Raw genomic sequence first — 19,903 nt, 5'->3', positions numbered from 1 at the left:
TTGCATGCAACAAAGGAAAAATTCATATATATACTGCTTGAATTATATATATTCACAAATTCAATTGTGAGATAGATGCTTACAGTACCCAAATGTTAAACATTACTATTCTCACTAGTAAACTACAATAATATAACTTAATCATGCATCTATAAGGACACAAAATTAAATAAATTAATGTGAATACATACCTCAAAATTAATTAAGATGAAATATATAGTATGAAACTATGATATGAATCTTGAATCTTGACCAAGTCTTAGCTCCAAATCCACTTCATTTTCCTCCTGATCATTTCCTCTCCTAACTCTTGGATGATGTGTATTATCAACATAATTACTTGAACCTATTTGAAGACTCAAGTCAGGATGTTGAAGCTCTTGGTTCAAATGCCAATTGGATGGTCCTTGATATCCATAAGAAAAACCATCCACATTTGAAGGTTGATAATTTCCAACATGGTAATTTGGTGCTGTTGGATATTCATATGATCTTGGTTGTTCATATGAATAACCATGCATATTTGAAGGTTGGTAATTTCCAACAAAGGAATTTTGTTCTGAAGCAAAAGGAAAGACCATAGTTTCATCATTGGTGTAGAATTTGGTTCCAATTTGTGATGAAGAAGAATTTGGTTGCTTACTAGCCTTAGCTCTATCTTTCCTATGGATATTCATGTGACCACCTAAAGCTTGTGCATTTGTGAATCCTCTTTTGCAAAATGTGCATTCATAAGAACGCCTTTTTCCTTGATCATTGCCATCATCACCTTCTTCACTTGAATAATTCATGTTACCAAAACAAAAGAAACAAAATACTAGAATACAACTTTATGAGTAGGAAAATTAATATATGGAAGAGAATGTATGTATAAAAAATTATGTGAAGGTGAAAGGGCTTTTATACTAAGCATGGGAATGTAATAATGGAGTCAAAATTAAAGAAAGAGAAATACTACTAATTGGTTAAGTCTATGTGGCAATCACGGTTATGCATCAATTAATTTAGAGTATAGTTTTGGCGTATATTCATGGGATTTGTCTAATATGTAGCCGGCTCTCTATGTTAAGATGAGTCTATAACCTAAGATGAGGAATATTTTTATTTACTTCCATTTAATTGATTTGGTTACACTTTCTGCTTATGTTGTTTTCATGAGGAAGTTGTTTAATTTCTTTTGGTATAACTTCTTTGCCGCGTTAATGTGACTTATTCTCACAAATGGATTAATCATATGATACATTTTTAGTGTGTTTCAAACTTCTATTCTTCTGTCTTGGCTGTCAAATAATTTGCCATATAAGGTATGATTATTTAATGAGATGCAAACAGAATGTGCATGGGACGGTGCATGGATATATAGTACATTCTTTTATCCTTTCTTTGTTTATCAAAGCATCATATCCACAAGTAATTCGCATTCCCATATATAGGATGTCTTAATTTTTTTTGTTGGGGGTGAGGTGAAATTAAACCTATATGGGTCATATTATATTATCGTTTTTCTATTAAATTATCATATTTATTTTGAAACTAGAAGCCTATACTAGATCAAATTAATACTTGACCACATAGGATGTCTTCATTTGTGTTTTTCCTCTCATTCATCTCAACATTTTATTTATACTGTATTAGTTTTTTTTTTCTTTATTTTCTTTATCGATTTCTTACAACCGAAAAATTGAGTCCTATAGCATTTTAGGTTTTATATTTGTAATAATGGAGGGGGAATTGTCTTCATAACGTTTAAATTTTATGCATTTTATTTAATGTCGAATTTTAATTTACAAATAAATAATACAATGTACAATGTGAACATACAAGTATCCCCTTAAAAAAAAGTGAACATGCAAGCAAAAACGCGTTAGAACTTTGAAGTATATCCCTAATTAATGTCACATCTAAAAAAAAGTATAACTCCAAATGTCTTTATCGTACGTTTTTAAGATAGAAAAGTATACTTGTTATATTTAGCATTTCGCCAGTTGCATAACTTGCAGTATTTAACAGGCTTTCTAGCCACCCATTCTTCAAAAGCAAGAGACATCTGTCTGTACCATGTATTTGTACTATCATCTAGTAATAGTATAGTAACAAGCTAGGGCTAATTTGATCCAATGTTAACTCATTATATACATGTAACGATAAATTATTGACATCATCAAAAAGAAGGGAGTGGAGCCAGTTCACAAGGAATAATTTGATGGCAACCTATTGGTTATTTTAAAATAGAAATCTCTAAAAGAGACCAAATGTCTTCTTTGTAGTGTAGTGCATAATTAGCTTGACCATGAACTTTATGATTTTTGGTTTATAGTCTTTGAAATAATCCGTGTTTTATTGGCATCCTTGTAGAAAAGTTAGCTAAATTGCCTATTAATTAATCAATTATTCTAAGTTTTAGTACGATATCTATACTAATATGATAAAGACTAAGTATTGAATTTTGAAAACAACAACATAAGTACTGTTTTACTACTGCTTGCATTGTTGTTGTTGTTGATTTTTTTAGCAAAGGTCCAATTGGATGAGTATTTTGTATATTGGATTTTAGTGGTCTAATTTGAGAGATTCATAATCCAAAAAATTACAAGTAATAAAAAGTCCAAAAAATCAAAACCAATTGATTTTTTTAATAGGTTTCCTCCATCGGATGCATTTTTATTTGAAAGGGTTGGACACTAAATATGTATACCTCTTCATGTTGAAATTCAAAAGACAATTGAATTTAGCTCTAATTCGAGGATAATTGGGGTCCTACACCTTTGCATGTTGAAGTGCTAGATTTTCCGGGGTAAAAGGATTTTGTCAAAGAGCAATGTCAATCTTTTCATGTTGTTTGTTGGGATGAGAAATTAAAATTGATTAAAGGGAGCTTGAACGAGTGGCACTTAAAGTATGGTAGAAATATTGCTAGTTGTTTAAATGACGCTAGGATCGATTGCTTTATTTTTATAATAAGGATGAAGGGGATGGTTTTGATGCTCCTGAGTTGGAGGAATATCGTTATGTTTCATCTCAAGTTTTTTTTTCTTGTCTAGAATAATTTGTAGCATGCAGTGGCATAAGGCAAGGTTGTTATGGTTTAAAGAAGGTGGTGCTAATTCCAATTTTTTTATGGGGCGATGGCTAGTAGGAAGAGAATTAATTTCATCAATTGTGTTAATGTCGGTTGTACTTTGGTGAAGATGTGTATGATGTGTAAGTCGTGGTTTTCGATCACTTTGAAAATCATTTCCAATCACATAATTTTGTGAGGCATAGGGTGGAGATATTTTTTTGCAATTTGTTGATTATACCTTTATCTTGGATGAGAATTTTGGACAAACGTTAGAACTCTTAAGGTGATTATTATCCTTTTAGATCTCATCTTAGGGCTAAAGGTTGATTTTCATAGGAGTTTATTGGTTGGAATCAATGTGGCTGCATATTGGTTGGTAGAGGCTTTTGCTGTGTTAAATTGTAAAATTGGTCCGACCTCTTTTAATTATCTTGGTCTTGGGCAATCTCCCCCATTTTGGTACCCCTTGGTTTATAAATAAGGAAAAACTTATCTATCTTGAAGAGTAAAAATCTTTTCATGGGTTGCGATTTGGGTTCTTCTCAAATTTGTATTGTCTTGTCGCTTTTTTTCCCTTATTTAAGGCTCCTAAATGTATTATTTCTTCTATTAAATCCTTATTTAAGTCTTTCTTATGAGGCGGGAATGATGTTTCTCGTAGAATTCATAGGATAAATTAGGAAAATGTGTGTCTTGATAAAGAGAGTAGAGGATTAGGGGTTCATAGAGTGAGGGAGTTTAATTTAACTTTGTTAGGAAAAATGTGTGTTTTGGTACATAAATTTGAAAATTGGGGTAATTTGGGTAAAAAAAAAAATGCTTTTAGGCTTTAGGTTTTAGCATGTTAATCTTATATTGTAATTATGATTAACTAGTTAAACAACTGAGGTTAGAGATATGTAGTTGGGCATGGTAAAATAGTTCAATCCATCACGGTTCATTTAAAAATAAAGTCCAACAAATATTGATAATTTTTTTTACCATAAATATGAAAAAGATCCTTGCAATTACGGGTAACTTTGTTTTATTCGCAATAATTTTTTTTTCAATTTAACTATGCAATTCCAAAAAAAAACCTATTAATTTGGTCCCTCGATTAATTTTTTGTTTGAAAATATTTGATGTGGCTAATTTTTTGTGATGTGGCAGGCCAATTTCTCCCTTTCTTTTTTTTTAAAAAAAAAAAGAAAAGAAATCTTAGCCTCACTTTTTTAAAATCTGGTTTTTTTTTTTGACCAATTTCACTTTTGATCTCTCTAAACTTTCATCTTTCATCATATTCTTGCGTCATGTTTACAGATATTGCTTATTAGACAGTTTTTGGACACATGAATATTAATGTGACCATATTAGGTTTGTCACGTCACTAATGATTTTTTTTTTTTTTTTGAGAGATCACTAATGAAAAGATGAACCCTAGCAAAAATGACCCTAAAATGAGATGAGGGTGGAAAATACAGGAAAATGTAAAATTGAAGAACCAAAAAATCATTTTTTGACTTCGGAATCAAAACTCAATTTTTTTGAAAATAGAGGACAAAAAACAAAAACAGATGAAATAAATCAAATTATATATCATTGGACAATATTTGTGCAATGTCATATATATCCAAAGAAAACGAATTACAAGTTATTTATATATGCATTTGCAATGCAGAACATGTATGTTTAAATAACATATAGTAGTATAGTATAGAATTGGACAGAAACTATAGCTCCTTATTGTAACATTAAATTTATAACTTGGAGCATATATACAAGTTCAATTCCATGAAACTTTCTATCCAATTTTTGGAACCTGATAGACAATTCCATCTTTATTAACCCAAACCCAAACCCTGTCACAGCGGAAGTCAAAGGGGACATCAGTTCCTTCTAGCACAATGATGGCATCAACCAATGGATTCTCCCTCTGAATTGTAGCTTCTGCTACCTTTCCTTCCACTCCAACCAACTCTGGCCATGAACTCTTACCTGACCACACAATATTGATTCATTCAACCATCAAGTTATAATAAAAATTTCACAAACCATTCAATTTATTATTCATATATGAATGTAATGTAACCAAAAAATATATATGCATGTAAGCATATTTATATTATAACACCTTACCTTTGCATTCATCAGACATTTTTTTTTGCCTATTTGTGTTTGTGGTATATAATGCATTGCAATGTATGGTGTATTTATAGTAGTTTTTGGTGGAAACCTTATGGGTTTTTTTATTACAAAAATCTCATAGGTTGTTGAACGGTGCATGATTTGACTTGTGTATTATATTGTCCAAATTTGTACGGCTATTATTTTGTCAAATTTTATGATATCACGCAATCAGTGTTCTTATTTAAGAAGCATATATATGTCAATTTTTTTTAGTTAACAAAATGGTTATAGAATTGGCATTTGACAATTTGTTCTCATAAGGTGTTTGTGCAGCCTTTTTGGATTTAATATTTCACAAACAAGTCTATAAAGATAAGAATTGGATTGAACTTGAAGCATATTATATTACGAGAACAAAAGCAAACACGTAGAAAAAAAAAATATTTTGCATGACTGTTCAAAGGAACTCTGTTATTATGTACACGGAACTTGGTTTGGATGTTCAAAGCGTTGAGAGTTGAGACATATGTGACACATACAAACTATTTTCAGTAACTGATAAATAAATAAATACAATTCATAAAGTTTATAATATTTTTTCAAAAGGTGTCCACATATATTATAGATTAATATTTGCACCTACCGACATTGTTTTTAGATTTGCAATGTACAATTCTTTGTATTACCATGATTGATTGTAGGGGTTGTATCCAGGGTCGTCCTTATGAAACTGAAGGATCGGTTCTCATAGCAAAAACATGTCCCTAATAAAAAAAATGCACAATTTTTTAAAAGATTAATGTTCTATTTAACGTGAAAATAACACTCGTATAATGATTATTAGCCATCGAAATAAAAATTAGCAATTATTTTTACTAAGGACATGGATTTTAACTTAGAAATAGAAACATGAAACATGATTTTTTTACTTAGAAATTGAAACATGAAACATGTTTATTTTTCTTTTTTGAGTGGGGTGGAGATATTGAGCAATAATTTTTTTCTTCAGGCCCATCACTTTGGAAGGCCCAGCTTGGTTGAACTCTTTGCACTCCCCAAAAAACGACTCTGGTTGTAATACTATCACTTCTTTTGTAAGAGTTCACAAGTGAAACCATAGTTCTAGTTCGAGGAACAATACGAAAGATTTACACAGTTCTATATGGATTATGAGACATAGATATCATAAGGGGCTAGCTTGTGGTAAGGAAAATTCTATGGTGAAGTTCTTCAATTGACTTTTTCGGTGAAGTCACCCTACATCCAATAATAATGCACCACGTTTTTAAATGATGTCATGTCATGTTGATGGTTGCATGGTTTGTACCGTGTACCTTTACAGTTTGCTCAATATGTTCCACCATAGACTAGTTTTATTAGATTTTTTGAATCATCAGATTAAGAACCTCACTAGTGTTATTGTGTTTCCTTTCACACTATATTTATTTCCTTTCTACTTTTTGACTTTTTCTTCCTTCTCCTCCATTTCAACAACACATTTTTCCAATTTATTTATGGGAAATGCTAACCAGTGCCCCCGGGGCACCGGTTATGGATATGAAAAAGGAAATTATATAGTAGTTAATGCATTGAAACTGTGTAATTAATTTATAATAAAGTCAAAAACAGTTTCCTTTTATGGTAATAATTCCATTTTATGGTATGCTTAACCAGTGCCCCAGGGGCACCGGTTAACAGGACCCTTTATTTATTTATTTATTGTTTTAGATCCTAACTAATTAATTTCTGATTATTCTTTCATGAACGTCCACCATATCCACCTCCATCACGACAGCCACTACCGCCACCTCCAAAACCTCCGACTCCTCCACCGTCTCCACGACGGTTACCACCTCCATAACCTCTGTCTCCTCCACCATATCCACCACCACTTCCAAGATGGTCGCCGCCTCTGCCACCATATCCACCACTGACTCCACGACATCCACCGTCGCGACTCTGAGCCTCAAAGCCTCAACCTCTTCCCATCGTTCTCGCATTTCTTCACCATCATCAACCTCTTTACACTCTCACAAATCACAAACATGTGAGATTTATTCTTTAGATCCGAACATGTGAGATTTTCTAATTGCAAAGTGTTGTTAGGGATGAATATATTAGTTTGGGTTGAATTTGTGGATGAATTTATGGGTTTGAGATGAACAAGATTGTTGTGATGAATTTCTTAATTTCTATAAATTTGAATCGTTGGGTTTCATTCGGTTATGTGCTCTGACCGTTGTTGAAATCACAAATAAAATGTTTTTTTTTCAAGAATATTTGTTTAAATCTCAAATTTCGGTGTTAAATTGGTTTGAATTAGTGGTTTTCATGTTTTGGGTTACGTGGGTCTTCAACCTGGTCGAACTGACCCTATGAAGGTTGAAGATGAAGTTAAAAAAAAGAAAAAATTTCGAAGAAAAAAAAAAGGAAAAAAAAGTCTGAAACATTTGATATTTACTTGCATTTAATAAATTAGGAAAAGTTGTGTCTTGATAAAGAGAGTGGAGGATCAGGGGTTCATAGAGTGAATGAGTTCAATTTAACTTTGTTAGGAAAAATGTGTGTTTTGGTATATAAATTTGAAAAATGGGTAATTTGGGAGAAAAAAAAAGTTTTTAGGTTTAGGTTTTAACCTGATAATTTCTATTGTGATTATGATTCAATAATTAAACAATTGAAGTTAAAGATATGTAGTTGGGCATAGTAAAACAGTTCAATTCATCACATTTCATTTAGAAATAAAGTCGAACAAATATTGATAATTTTTTTTAGGGGAACAAATATTGATCAATTAATTGACCGTAAATATTGGACTTAAATATGCAAAATATCCTTGCAATTACGGGTCACTTTGTTTTATTTTATTTTTTTTGTCAAGGGGTCACTTTGTTTTATTCCCAATAAAAAGTTATTTTTTCCAACTTGACTATGCAAAAGTTATTAGACATTTTTTGGGCACATACATATTAATGTGCGTCACGTCACTAATGAATAGATAACATCAGCAAAAATGACCCTAAAATGAGATTGAGATTAGGGTGGAAAATTCAGGAAAATGTAAAATTGGAGAACCAAAACTCCATTTTTTAAAAAATAGAGGAACCAAAAACTAAAAGAGATGAAACAAATCAAATTATATATTATTGGACAATATTTGTACAGTGTCATATATAATTCCTTGGCATAGAAAATAAAAAACAAATTATTTATATATGCATTTGCAATGCAAAACATGTATGTTTAAATGATATATAATAAGTAGTATACAATTGGAAAGAAACTAGCTCCTTATTGAAACATTAAATTTATGACTTGGAGCATATATACAAGTTCAATTCCATGACACTTTCTATCCAATTGTTGGAACCTGAGTGACAATTCCATCTTTATTAACCCAAACCCAAACCCTGTCGTTGCGTAAGTCGTCGGTGACAGAAGATCCTTCTAGCACAATGATGGCATTCACCAATGGATTCTCCCTCTGAATTGTAGCTTCTGCTACCTTTCCTTCCACTCCAACCAACTCTGGCCATGAGCTCTTAGCTGAGAACAAAATATTGATTAATTCAACCATCAAATTATAATAAAAATTTCACAAACCATTTAATTTATTATTCATATCATATATATGCATGTAAACACCTTACCTTTGCATTCATCAGACATTTTTTTCTTCCTTTTTGATCCTTCAATATGTATGACTATTTTGTGTGCCTTTTTCTTTCTTTTTGCAATTCTTCTTGTGTTTGGATATATAATGCATTGCAATGAATAGTGTATTTATAGTAGTTTTTGGTAGCAACCTTATGGGTTTTTTTTATTACAGGAATCTCATAAGTTGTTGAACGGTCCATGATTTGACTTGTGTATTATATTGTCCAAATTTTACGATATCACGCAATCAGTGTTCTTGTTTAAGAAGCATATATGTTAATTTTTTTAGGTAACAAAATGGTTATAGAATTGGCACTTGACAATTTGTTCTCACTAGGTGTTCGTGCAGCCTTTTTGGATTTAATATGTGTGCACAAACACGTCATAAAGATAAGGATTGATTAAATACATACAAGAAAAGATAAGAATTGGATTGAACTTGCAGCATATTATACTACGAGAACAAAGTAAAATATATTTTGCATGACTGTTCAAAGGAACTCTGTTATTATCTACACGGAACTTGGTTTCGATTTTCAAAGCGTTGGGAGTTGAGACACGTATGACATACACAAACTATTTTCAGTAATTGATAAATAAATACGGTCCATAAAGTTTATAATATTTTTTGGACAGTCGATTTGATAATAATATAGGATAGTTAATACATTTAAATATTTATATTTTCAAAAGGTGTCCACATATATTATAGATTATAGATGCACCTACCGACATTGTTTTTAGATTTGCAATGTACAATTCTTTGTATTACCATGCTTGATTGTAGGGGTTGTAATACTATCGCTTCTTTTGTAAGAGTTCAAAAGTGAAACCATAGTTCTAGGGGTGCATTTAGTTTGCACCACCAATTATGAGACAGAGATATCACAAGGGGCTTGTGGTAATCCAACTTAAGTGAATTTTGTACAAATGTGAAATCCATGGTGAAAGCAAAACACTTGCGAGTGCAGAAAATTTGTCATGTGAGTCTAGTTCCCCTAATTTGTCATGTGAGTCTAGTTCTCCTTGGACGAGAACGCTTACTTGCTCCAACATCCTTCGAAGAACTAGTAATACACTTTTGAGGATCTTCATCACTTTTGTCATCATCACTTTCTTCATCAAAACTCTCAGTTTTTTCTGGGTCTTCTTCCTCTTGAAGAGATTTGTTCCCGTTATCTTGTTTTGACAGCTGATCTCGAAGCTCTCTCAGTTTTGCTTTCTTTGAATTTAAGACACCCAGAAACTAAAACAGAATAACATATGCAGATTCAGTCGAATACATGAAAACAGAGACCAAATTCGAAAGTTTTGTAATATTAACATAGTACAAGTAATTAAAAGCATCATAAAACAACAAGGTAAAATGAGGTCAATATTGGAAAAACTACAACTAGTTCAATCAATTAGTTGCTTCAGCAATCTATCAGGAGTAGGACCAATGGCTTTCTACTGTGACACAGGGTGTAACCATGCTATGCCGGTAAACCATACAGGTCAAAATTTTCAATGGACAAACAGTAAAACAACTACAAAGTGAAAGTTAAAAAGTTACCTTTGTATAGATTTGAGATTCAAATTCCACCCTTTCATTGGCTATTCTCTCACTCTGAGCCAAGCACTTCTCAGCTTCTAATTTTGTCTTCTCAAACAATTCCGTTTTTATGACAACTTCTTCCTGTGGATGTTTTGGGAGTTAGAATAATGGACAATTGTAGTTTAAGTAGTTATAAAAGTTAGTTAGTTAATTGGAGGTTGTTATTATATGGCTATTTGTATAATTAAATAGAATAATGTACAATGTTAGAGTCGAACATTATTGAATATTGTAAACATTGTGAATATAGTAGTGACTCTATTATGAAGGGTAAACCCTCGGAAGAGAGATTTCTCTTCTATTTATGTATAAAAGGGTTATTTCTTTGGAATCGAATTCTTGGGCTTCGAACAAAATGCATATAATCAAACATGGCCAACTATGATGTTCAAAACTAAATAAAAGGGAGGAGGGATACAACTATACAAGTACTGACTATACCAAATCAAGCAGGATTTGAAAAAAATGAGAAAGATTATTTCCCTGATCTCGTTCATACGAAAAGAGCGTGCAATTGATCTTTAAGTCTAGTATGATTTTTACAAAAGATGATTAAGGTATTATAATTTTTTATCAAAATATCAAAAAAAAAAATTGTTGGATTGGAGACATAAGCCCCGTTCTGTTAGTCACAAGGACCATGTGAATGACTGTATGAATCGGCCAATTTTCTTTGGCGGCACTGGCAAAGGCTCCACAAAAAAAATTGTTTGGCGGCACTGGCAAAGGCTCCACAAAAAAAATTGTTGGATTGGAGACATAAGCCCCGTTCTGTTAGTCACAAGGACCATGTGAATGACTGTATGTATGAATCGGCCAATTTTCTTTGGCGGCACTGGCAAAGGCTCCACACTTGTCTCAGCCCTCACACCTGCACACCTGAAGTGTGAAACCAGCCCCAGCTCAAAGATTTACCTGTTTCCAGGCCTGCATTTCTGCAGATTGGGCCCGGGGACTTTCCTGAGCCCAGCACTTGGCATGGGCCCATCCACATCATCTCAATCCATGTGTTGCACTATGAGCACTCTTGCTTAATATAAACACCATTACAGTAGTTGATATTAACGATGTGGGACTAAATATCTAAACTAGAAAAATAAGAAACAGGCAACAAATATGACACACCAAACACCTCCATTGACATACTTTAAGTTTCAATATCCATAAAATAGGCATATTGATTCCACCTGAGAACCATCATATGGCAATGAGGAACATATGGCAATTAGAAACCCCATATTTACTCAAGTTTAAGACTCATGTTTCTAGTGAGATGAAATTCAAAAAAGGCATTTTATATTATCAAAAAGATACATTTTGTGGCTTTCTATGAGGAAAGTTGTCTTTTTCATCTTTGGTAATTTACTGAACATTAAAAGTATGATACATTAGACCAACTGTTATGATCTGTTGATATCATTTGACTCCATAAATAACAGCCAACTTATTTGTGTCTCATTTCAGATGTATGAATATGACCAGACAAGGCATGTGATATACAAAATGGAGAATAAATGAACCTACCCGCTCACAAGCCACTTAGTAGATCCTTGATAGTATAGTATATTTCATGAAAATGTCAAATTTCAGGAAGAACAATAATTCCAATTTCAAATTTAAAGGTAATTAATAATGTAAGAGGTATTGATTGCACACTAGTACACAACAGTATTCTTTTGACCAGCTTAGCATTAGGTTATGTTTAGTCCAACTGTAATTTAAAATTTCTACCTAAATGGTAGAATATGAACACAATATGATTAAATAAGGATTAATATTTTCCCAATTTAGTTCTAGCTATGTTTGCACTTTCTCTCAAGATTAGAATTGAGGTTATGAGTAACAACTAACAAGAATGCTTATCGTTCTTTCTCTAAACAATGATTTCTCACAAAGAGCATAACACAATAATTGCACGAATTGAATACAACAACAAACTGGGAATGAAACAATGATATACAGGATTTTACCATTTCACCTATCAAAAACCATTTCACATAAAATAAGTAGTAACAGAATTGATAATTCCTCCTTTTGAACTCCAATTTCACACCGTTAAACATTACATTCCTATTTGTTACCATTATCATCCCAAGCATGACATCTCCAAGTAATAACCATAATAAACAAATCGAGAAACACGAAACATACAAGTGAGGCTGATTGAAATTTCTTGTATGAAAAATGCACAAAGAAAAGTTAAGCAGAATGTTATCTTACACTAAGCCTTATGTTTGCATCCATGAGAAAGTCCAATATTTCTGCCGTAGTTTTCTTACAATCAGGAGACTGCATGCATTTCCATCTCCAATGCAGTGTCATTCCTCCCTTCTCAAACGTCCACGACAACTGCAACATTCCCACAAACATTAATAGCCAGTAGTGAAAGGACCGTCTCCGTGACTGAATATTCAATGGTGAGTGAAACAGAATGATATAAAAAATGGAATATTATAAAATTATTGTACAATTGATTAGATATTTTCCGATGGAATATCTAGCCCAAAAAAAACCCTCACATCGAAGAAAAACAAATACATTGGTAAGGTTTTAAACAGAGGTCTACAACTGCAACATCAGGTTTTTCGCTGTCTCTGTGACTGCGATTGGGGCCACACACATCAACCATATTTGACCCCCAACGTAACCGCAACCATTAACGCAAGCACTACTTAAACCGTGGGTATTGGGTTCAAGTGAACTAAACATATTACTTCATGTGACATTTTTTATCCTATTTCAAAAAATTAACACTAGTATCCTTCTATTTCACTTCATATTATTATTTTCTTCTACCAATTAAAACATAATTTTTTTTTTTTTTTGTTTTGGTTGATCCAGATATGTATTTAAGGGGTTGACTTCTCCAAACAGAAGACCTTTCAAGCACACCGGTTTGATAAGCCTTTACTATATGTTTACTGCACTCAATTATCTACCAATCATACCACATTCTATAACACCAACACTTCTAATCAAAAGGTGTCCGACACTGACACATATAATTACACTGAAGTATTTTCTTTTCTCAAATTATTATTCAGGTCAACGTGTCAGTGTTAGTGTTGGTGTCTACGAAAAATAACAAACAGTTGGCAGGTACCCTCTTATGAGCATCAGCAGCATCAGCAAATGCATAAACAGACCCAGGTTGTTGAAACCCCAAATACCGCTCAGACAATTCCACGTACTCTTCCACCGGCTGGTCCCACTGAGCAGCACGCTGCTTCACTTCATCTTCCGATGCTAAAAAAAAATTCAACAACCCCACAAATCAAAATCAAAACTTGAAGATAGATTAGTGAAAAGGGTTATTAGAAATAGTAGTACCGTTGCAGTTCCAAGCGGTGAAACCGTCGGTGATGGAGAGGTTGAAGTGAGTATTAAACCATGTACCCTTCACGAATATTGATTCTTCTTCGGTGAGTTGTAGTTTCAAGCATGTGTGTCTTTTCTTCCCTTCCATCGATCAAAATTCAAAAATCTGGGTGGAGACAAATTACTGTAACAATTTGAAGGCGCTCAAAACTGAAAAACTTTACGAATGTTTAGTAGAAGAAAGTATATAAACTAAAAATACGGAAGAGTTATCACAAGGCGCCCATGGCCTAATGGATAAGGCGCTTGACTTCTAATCAAGCGATTGTGGGTTCGAGTCCCACTGGGCGTGCTCTTTTTTCTTTCTTCTTTCTTTTTCATTTTGTCATTGGAAAATGATATTTAATCATTTTTTTTTTCATTCATTTTTTGCTACTTGTCTAAACTAATCTTCTTTAAAATATTTACTAACACTGTGTTTGGAACGAAAGAGTTACGTGAGAGAGAGATTGCCGAGAGAGAAAGTCTGAAGAGAGATGACATTTCTCTAGTTTGGAGCATAAGAGAGTTGCTGAAGAGAGATTATATTTCATGGGTCCCACCTACTTTTTATTTCTCTTCACTTATGAGAAGAAAGTGTCTTGACGTGTTTAATTCCAAAACTGTCCTCCCCTATTTTTCAAAGCTCATGTGTTATTTTTCTTTGATTGAATGCTAACATGTGAAGGTATATGCTATTATCAAGGGGTATGTTTTAATTAATTTACTTATTAAAATAATAATAAAATTAATTATGTAAATTAATAACTAAATTATATTAAAAGACAAAATAAACTTGACCAAAAAGAAAAAATCAATCAAAATTAAGTACAAGGATATTTTTGTCTTTTTAAAATTAAACACACTTCTCTCTCTTCTATTTCTCTCTTTTTTCTCTTATACCAAACAACCCATCAAATCTACTCTATTTCTCATCTATTTCTCTCTTCTCATACTCTCTCTCACCTATTTCTCTCTTTTCACTTTCTTCTCGCTGCCAAACACACCCTAACACACTGCTTCCAAAGTGAATGTATTTTAAAATAATGGTATGAATGAAATACACAAGGTTAGCTGTAAAACTGTACATCTTTTGATAACTTTATTACATCTTATCGATGTGTAAAATTTTAAACAACAATTTAAGCAATTTTTTTTAGAAAATAAAACACATTTTAGAACCAAGGGAGTATTTAACATTTTTAAAAGATAGTATCTCTTGAAGTTTATAAGAATTTGTGTAGAGTATGATCATCCCATCTAAAAGAACCAATACAAGAGTGTTAAGTGAAAAATGTAGTGCCAACAACCCTCTATGAAACAAATAGAATGATGGACTTAAAAACCTCTAACTTTGTAGAGGGAACTACCCTCTCTACCCTCTACAAAATTTATTAAATAAGAAGAAAAAAAACTCCAAACTTGATTAAACAATAAAAGTGTTGAGTTGAAAAATTACGTGAATTAAGCCCAACAATTAGCTAACAAATTCCCCTAAAATAAATTAACAAACAAATTAGTGATTTTTGTATTGCACGTGAGTCGTCACAACACATTCACGTGCAAAGTCATCTTAAATGTTTGTCACTGTTGATGAGTAGCGAGTGGCTAATGAATTTAAGCAACAAACATCAACAATAACAAAACAACCTCAAAAAATGGTTCATCACTATCACAACTATGTTGTTGTTGTTGTTCTACTCTTGTTGTTTTTCACCTCAATTTCATCTCATCAACATCAACATCATGATCACGACCCTTCAATCATCTCAACCATGGAACAATTTTCCGGTTACTCAATTCTTGAACCCACTTCCTTCTCTTCACTATCCTATGATGCTCAGACTCTGCAAAACCAGGTACAGTACACTCAATCATTCACAAAAAATCCTTTTATTTTGTTGGTTTTTGACATTTTGAACTGTTCTTTGTTTTGTTCTTAGATTGATGAACTTTCTGCATTTTCTGATGCACCTGCTCCATCAGTAACCAGGGTTTTGTACACTGATAAGGATGTTTTAGCTCGAAGGTATTTATTTATGTAGTAATGTATGTATATATCTATATAAAGTTTCAGTTTTTGGATATTTTTTTAGTTGGCTTGGATGATGAGCAAAGTGTGTACCTATGAAGTACGGACACAACACTGACACATTTGTACCGGTAATAATTTGAGAAGATGAATTAATTGAATGTAATCAGTATCACATATGTCGGTGTCGGCACTGACACACGTCGGACACCAGACACACTTTCTATTAGAAGTGACAGTGAGTACAAGAAGAGTGGCATATGGAATTGTACAACCACTACAATTCCAGGTAGTTCTTGAATAGACTAAAAGAGATAATTATTGTGTATGATTATAAAATTAGGTATGATTCTGTGCAAAAGAACTTAGTTGATATAGACTATAGTACTTCGCTGATTCAAAGGTGAATTTAATGGTGCAAAAAGGATGTGCGGGTGTTTGTTTCGCTAATTTTTGTATGAATGAATGACATTAACTATTTAACTCTAAACAAAGTAGTCAATGTGTTCGACAATATTTCTCCTTAGAATGTGAGATGTTTACCTTTATAAACTTTACTCTTGTTTTGCATCTGTAGGTATGTTAAAAATCTCATGGGAATTGCTGGTCTATCTGTAAGAGAGGATGCTGTTGGTAACATATTTGGTCGTTGGTGAGTGTTCATTCCTCAAAAGCTCTCTCTGGGATCTAGATTCCAATCAACTTATCATTGACTCGGTCTTCAAGTTCATATTAACACTTAAATCTTCCCTCTATTAGCTACGGTTTAGCGGTAATTAATTAACTAATATATAGCTTTACCTTTGCTTGGTTTATGTAGGGATGGCAGTGAACCCGGGCTTGCTGCAGTTGCAACAGGTTCTCACATCGATGCTATACCTTACTCGGGAAAATATGATGGAGTTGTTGGGGTTTTAGGCGCTGTTGAAGCCATCAATGTATTGAAAAGGTTTTTGTCTTTGTTATTATTGCTGATATAGGACTTAATTGAGTGTTTAAAGTACGACAATCGTTAATTTGTTTCTTCTGATAATTAGCGAGCAAGTCTTGAAGTTTCAGCATCTTGAATCTTACTACGGCCTTTCACCGTTCTGATAGTCTCGCTGCAAATTATTTCAAAGGAAGAATTGGGCATATAGATGTAGTAGCGTAGCCAAGTGAAAATGAAAAAACCTGTATGTATCTCGTTATAATATTTGATGTTTGATTAGAACAAAATCAATGAATTTGTTTGAGTTAATGTTTAACCAACATATAATTGTTTAAACCATTTTATGAACGATGCAATACTGTATGTGTTTAATACTTTTGTTCAACAATGTGGAAATAAGAAATTCCACAAGTAACTATTTCCTTATAATTACTTATATGTAAAAAGATCCAAATTCCAAAGATGTGATTTACACAGATCAATCATTACCCACTTAGGTGAGTAGCAACGTTTGCCATACTGACTAAGCCTTCACAGGTCTGGTTTCAAACCTAAAAGATCGTTGGAAGTCATATTATTTACATCGGAAGAACCCACACGCTTTGGAATAAGTTGCTTAGGAAGGTCAGAAGCATACCATTGTTACTTTGATTGACTAAGTTAGACACCATATTCTACTTTAAGTTTCAACATTTGTTGCTTTGTGCAGCCGCTTATTGGCTGGGAGTGAGAATCTTGCAAATTCTCTAAAGACTATAACTGATAGCCAAAACGTATCCTTCTTAGATGCTGCAAGGTCTGCTGGATACGCAAGAGATGAAGACGATTTATCGAGTGTATTTTTAAACAAAGGAACATATTCTGCTTTTGTAGAATTGCACATAGAACAAGGGCCTATTCTGGAGGACGAAGGTACACATCTCTGTACTAACATAATCTTTATACTAGCTAAAACTTCAGTGATCATAATACGTCATTTGTTTCTCGACTCAGGTATATCTATAGGCATAGTCACTGCCATTGCAGCTCCTGCAAGTCTAAGGGTTGAATTTGAAGGCAATGGTGGCCATGCAGGTGCCGTCCTTATGCCTAACAGGTGGCTGCTATCTTTAAATATATATTTTTCTTTTTGATGTTATTCAATTTCTTCATATTTTTAAGCAAAAGGATCGTAGCGTCAAGTACGACACTATCACTTGATCATGTAATATTCGCTAGTTCGCTTCATTGATCCTTTTTGAATTTAAAATTCTCAATTCTTGAAATCTAATGTTTAAAGTATTATTTTTAAATCACATGGAGCAGAAATGATGCTGGTCTGGCAGCCGCTGAATTAGCCCTGACAGTTGAGAAACACGTCTTGGAATCTGGGTCTGTTGATACCGTTGGCACTGTTGGTAAGTTATTATTGTAGCACCTCGATTTGATTAATCAAGAGCCTTCATTCAAAACAATTTATTTTACAAGGTATCCTGCAACTGCATCCTGGAGCAATCAATAGCATCCCTAGCAAATCGCACATAGAAATTGGTACGTATATTCACGACAATTTGAGTCATACCTGGCATTCTTACAGTGTTTAAATACAAGTAGTTTGGCCATCCAATAGTTGTTTATTTTTTTCAATTCTGAGAATTGCTTAGATTATTTCCCTCTCTACTGACTAATATTTCCAGTTGCAAGTATAATATACTTGGTCACACACTCATATAGATATTTAATATGTAATTGGTTTGTGTTGCTGCAGATACTAGAGACATTGATGAGGAAAGAAGAAACCAAGTTATTGAAAAAATTCACGAAACAGCAATTAGAATAACTAAAACCCGAGGTGTCAAGCTCACTGAGTTTCATATCATCAATCAGGATCCACCGGCCCTATCTGATGAAGCAGTCGTCAATGCAGTGGAAGCTGCAACAAAAGAGTTAAACTTGACGAGCAAGTTGATGATTAGTAGAGCCTATCATGACTCTTTGTTTATGGCCAGGTATTTGCAGGAAGATAAGTTAAAATGTTTTAACTTAGCAGGAAATATTACACAGTGGATTGTGCTTATATAAAATATCTGCTTCTCATGTACGTTATGTAATTGCAGGGTGTCTCCAATGGGCATGATTTTCATTCCATGTTACAAAGGTATTTACTGTTCAGTTTTTTTTGCTATATACATCAATCTGATACAAGCTATCCAATTGTTTTTGCAATCAACAAGCAAGTTGAATCTTGTAGTACCGACACAGACAAAAACCGCACATGTTATTACATTCAACAATTGCTTCTGTTTTCTCAAATTATCATCGTTGCCACATGTCTGCTATTGGTGCCTGTCAGTGTTAGATAGAGTTGAATAGGTGTTAACTCAATCAATTACTTTTACTAACTGATTTATAAAGAAAAATAATTTGTCAATATTCTTGTCGTCGTCGCTTTCGCAGGATACAGCCATAAGCCTGAAGAGTTTGCTAGTATAAAAGATATGTCAAATGGTGTAAAAGTATTGGCTTTCACCTTAGCCAAATTGTCCCTTCAGTAGTATCTTATGTAATTACTTGTATTGACTATCATTGCAGAACAAGGAAATGTAATTTATTTCTGTTACAGCTTAGTAATTAAATAAATTTCACCTTAGCCACATGTCTGCTATTGGTGCCTGTCAGTGTTAGATAGAGTTGAATAGGTGTTAACTCAATCAATTACTTTTACTAACTGATTTATAAAGAAAAATAATTTGTTAATATTCTTGTCGTCGTCGCTTTCGCAGGATACAGCCATAAGCCTGAAGAGTTTGCTAGTATAAAAGATATGTCAAATGGTGTAAAAGTATTGGCTTTCACCTTAGCCAAATTGTCCCTTCAGTAGTATCTTATGTAATTACTTGTATTGACTATCATTGCAGAACAAGGAAATGTAATTTATTTCTGTTACAGCTTAGTAATTAAATAAATTTCAAATTTTAGATATACCCTTTTTGTCTAACGTGGAGGGTTCGATAAACCATATAATGTGAAAAATGTGCCTAAAAAGAACATTTTTAGAGGAGTATATCTGTAATCTATGTATATAACCATAAGGGTGTTAATATATCCTTGTAGTTGGCCACTGTGTATGGAGGGAAAAGACACCTTACCTTTGTCAATTATCCATTTGTTGCATTCAAAATC

At 33.0% G+C, this 19,903-nt stretch overlaps 5 protein-coding genes and 2 non-coding genes across 9 annotated transcripts; 2 read left to right on the top strand and 5 right to left on the bottom strand.

The window, feature by feature from the left end:
- LOC146956714 (uncharacterized) lies at positions 1 to 1,015 on the bottom strand. Its single transcript, XM_085731092.1, has one exon. It carries the CDS (start codon positions 789 to 791, stop codon positions 228 to 230), a length of 564 nt encoding a protein of 187 aa, XP_085587218.1. The 5' UTR covers positions 792 to 1,015; the 3' UTR covers positions 1 to 227.
- A 3,621-nt stretch (positions 1,016 to 4,636) lies between these two features.
- Positions 4,637 to 8,924, bottom strand: LOC146956713 (inhibitor of trypsin and hageman factor-like). Of its 2 annotated transcripts, none has more exons than XM_085731082.1 (2): positions 8,818 to 8,924; positions 4,637 to 5,035 (listed from the first exon to the last, which is right to left on the bottom strand). In XM_085731082.1, exons 1-2 carry the CDS (start codon positions 8,834 to 8,836, stop codon positions 4,842 to 4,844), a joined length of 213 nt encoding a protein of 70 aa, XP_085587208.1. In that variant the 5' UTR covers positions 8,837 to 8,924; the 3' UTR covers positions 4,637 to 4,841. The 2 variants fall into 2 exon arrangements, with proteins under 2 accessions (XP_085587208.1, XP_085587204.1); XM_085731078.1 differs by lacking the exon at positions 8,818 to 8,924 and adding an exon at positions 5,177 to 5,224.
- LOC146956712 (inhibitor of trypsin and hageman factor-like) lies at positions 8,290 to 8,924 on the bottom strand. Its single transcript, XM_085731068.1, has 2 exons — positions 8,813 to 8,924; positions 8,290 to 8,708 (listed from the first exon to the last, which is right to left on the bottom strand). The coding sequence occupies exons 1-2, from the start codon at positions 8,834 to 8,836 to the stop codon at positions 8,520 to 8,522; spliced, it is 213 nt and encodes a 70-aa protein (XP_085587194.1). The 5' UTR covers positions 8,837 to 8,924; the 3' UTR covers positions 8,290 to 8,519.
- Positions 8,925 to 9,501: 577 nt separating this feature from the next.
- Positions 9,502 to 14,026, bottom strand: LOC146956710 (DNA repair protein XRCC4-like). The gene is made up of 5 exons (XM_085731056.1): positions 13,752 to 14,026; positions 13,525 to 13,667; positions 12,642 to 12,770; positions 10,380 to 10,502; positions 9,502 to 10,070 (listed from the first exon to the last, which is right to left on the bottom strand). Exons 1-5 carry the CDS (start codon positions 13,885 to 13,887, stop codon positions 9,831 to 9,833), a joined length of 771 nt encoding a protein of 256 aa, XP_085587182.1. The 5' UTR covers positions 13,888 to 14,026; the 3' UTR covers positions 9,502 to 9,830.
- Positions 11,019 to 11,429, bottom strand: LOC146956711 (RNase MRP). The gene has a single exon (XR_015025080.1).
- Positions 14,019 to 14,091, top strand: TRNAR-UCU (transfer RNA arginine (anticodon UCU)). The gene has a single exon. It is a non-coding gene; the product is annotated as a tRNA-Arg (tRNA).
- Positions 14,092 to 15,382: 1,291 nt separating this feature from the next.
- UAH (ureidoglycolate amidohydrolase) lies at positions 15,383 to 19,370 on the top strand. Of its 2 annotated transcripts, XM_085731042.1 has the most exons (12): positions 15,383 to 15,637; positions 15,722 to 15,807; positions 16,388 to 16,462; positions 16,631 to 16,759; positions 17,279 to 17,365; positions 17,451 to 17,653; positions 17,735 to 17,837; positions 18,047 to 18,138; positions 18,209 to 18,271; positions 18,489 to 18,729; positions 18,838 to 18,878; positions 19,178 to 19,370. In XM_085731042.1, the coding sequence occupies exons 1-12, from the start codon at positions 15,437 to 15,439 to the stop codon at positions 19,273 to 19,275; spliced, it is 1,419 nt and encodes a 472-aa protein (XP_085587168.1). In that variant the 5' UTR covers positions 15,383 to 15,436; the 3' UTR covers positions 19,276 to 19,370. The 2 variants fall into 2 exon arrangements, with proteins under 2 accessions (XP_085587168.1, XP_085587159.1); XM_085731033.1 differs by having other exon boundaries at positions 17,451 to 17,837.
- Positions 19,371 to 19,903: the final 533 nt, after the last annotated feature.

The sequence above is a fragment of the Medicago sativa genome, chromosome 1 (assembly GCF_051527215.1).
Source record: "Medicago sativa cultivar Bolivia chromosome 1, Bolivia_mono, whole genome shotgun sequence".
NCBI classification, from domain to species: domain Eukaryota; kingdom Viridiplantae; phylum Streptophyta; class Magnoliopsida; order Fabales; family Fabaceae; genus Medicago; species Medicago sativa.
Note: the sequence above shows the minus strand (reverse complement) of the source record. Positions and strands in the feature narration are given on the sequence as shown.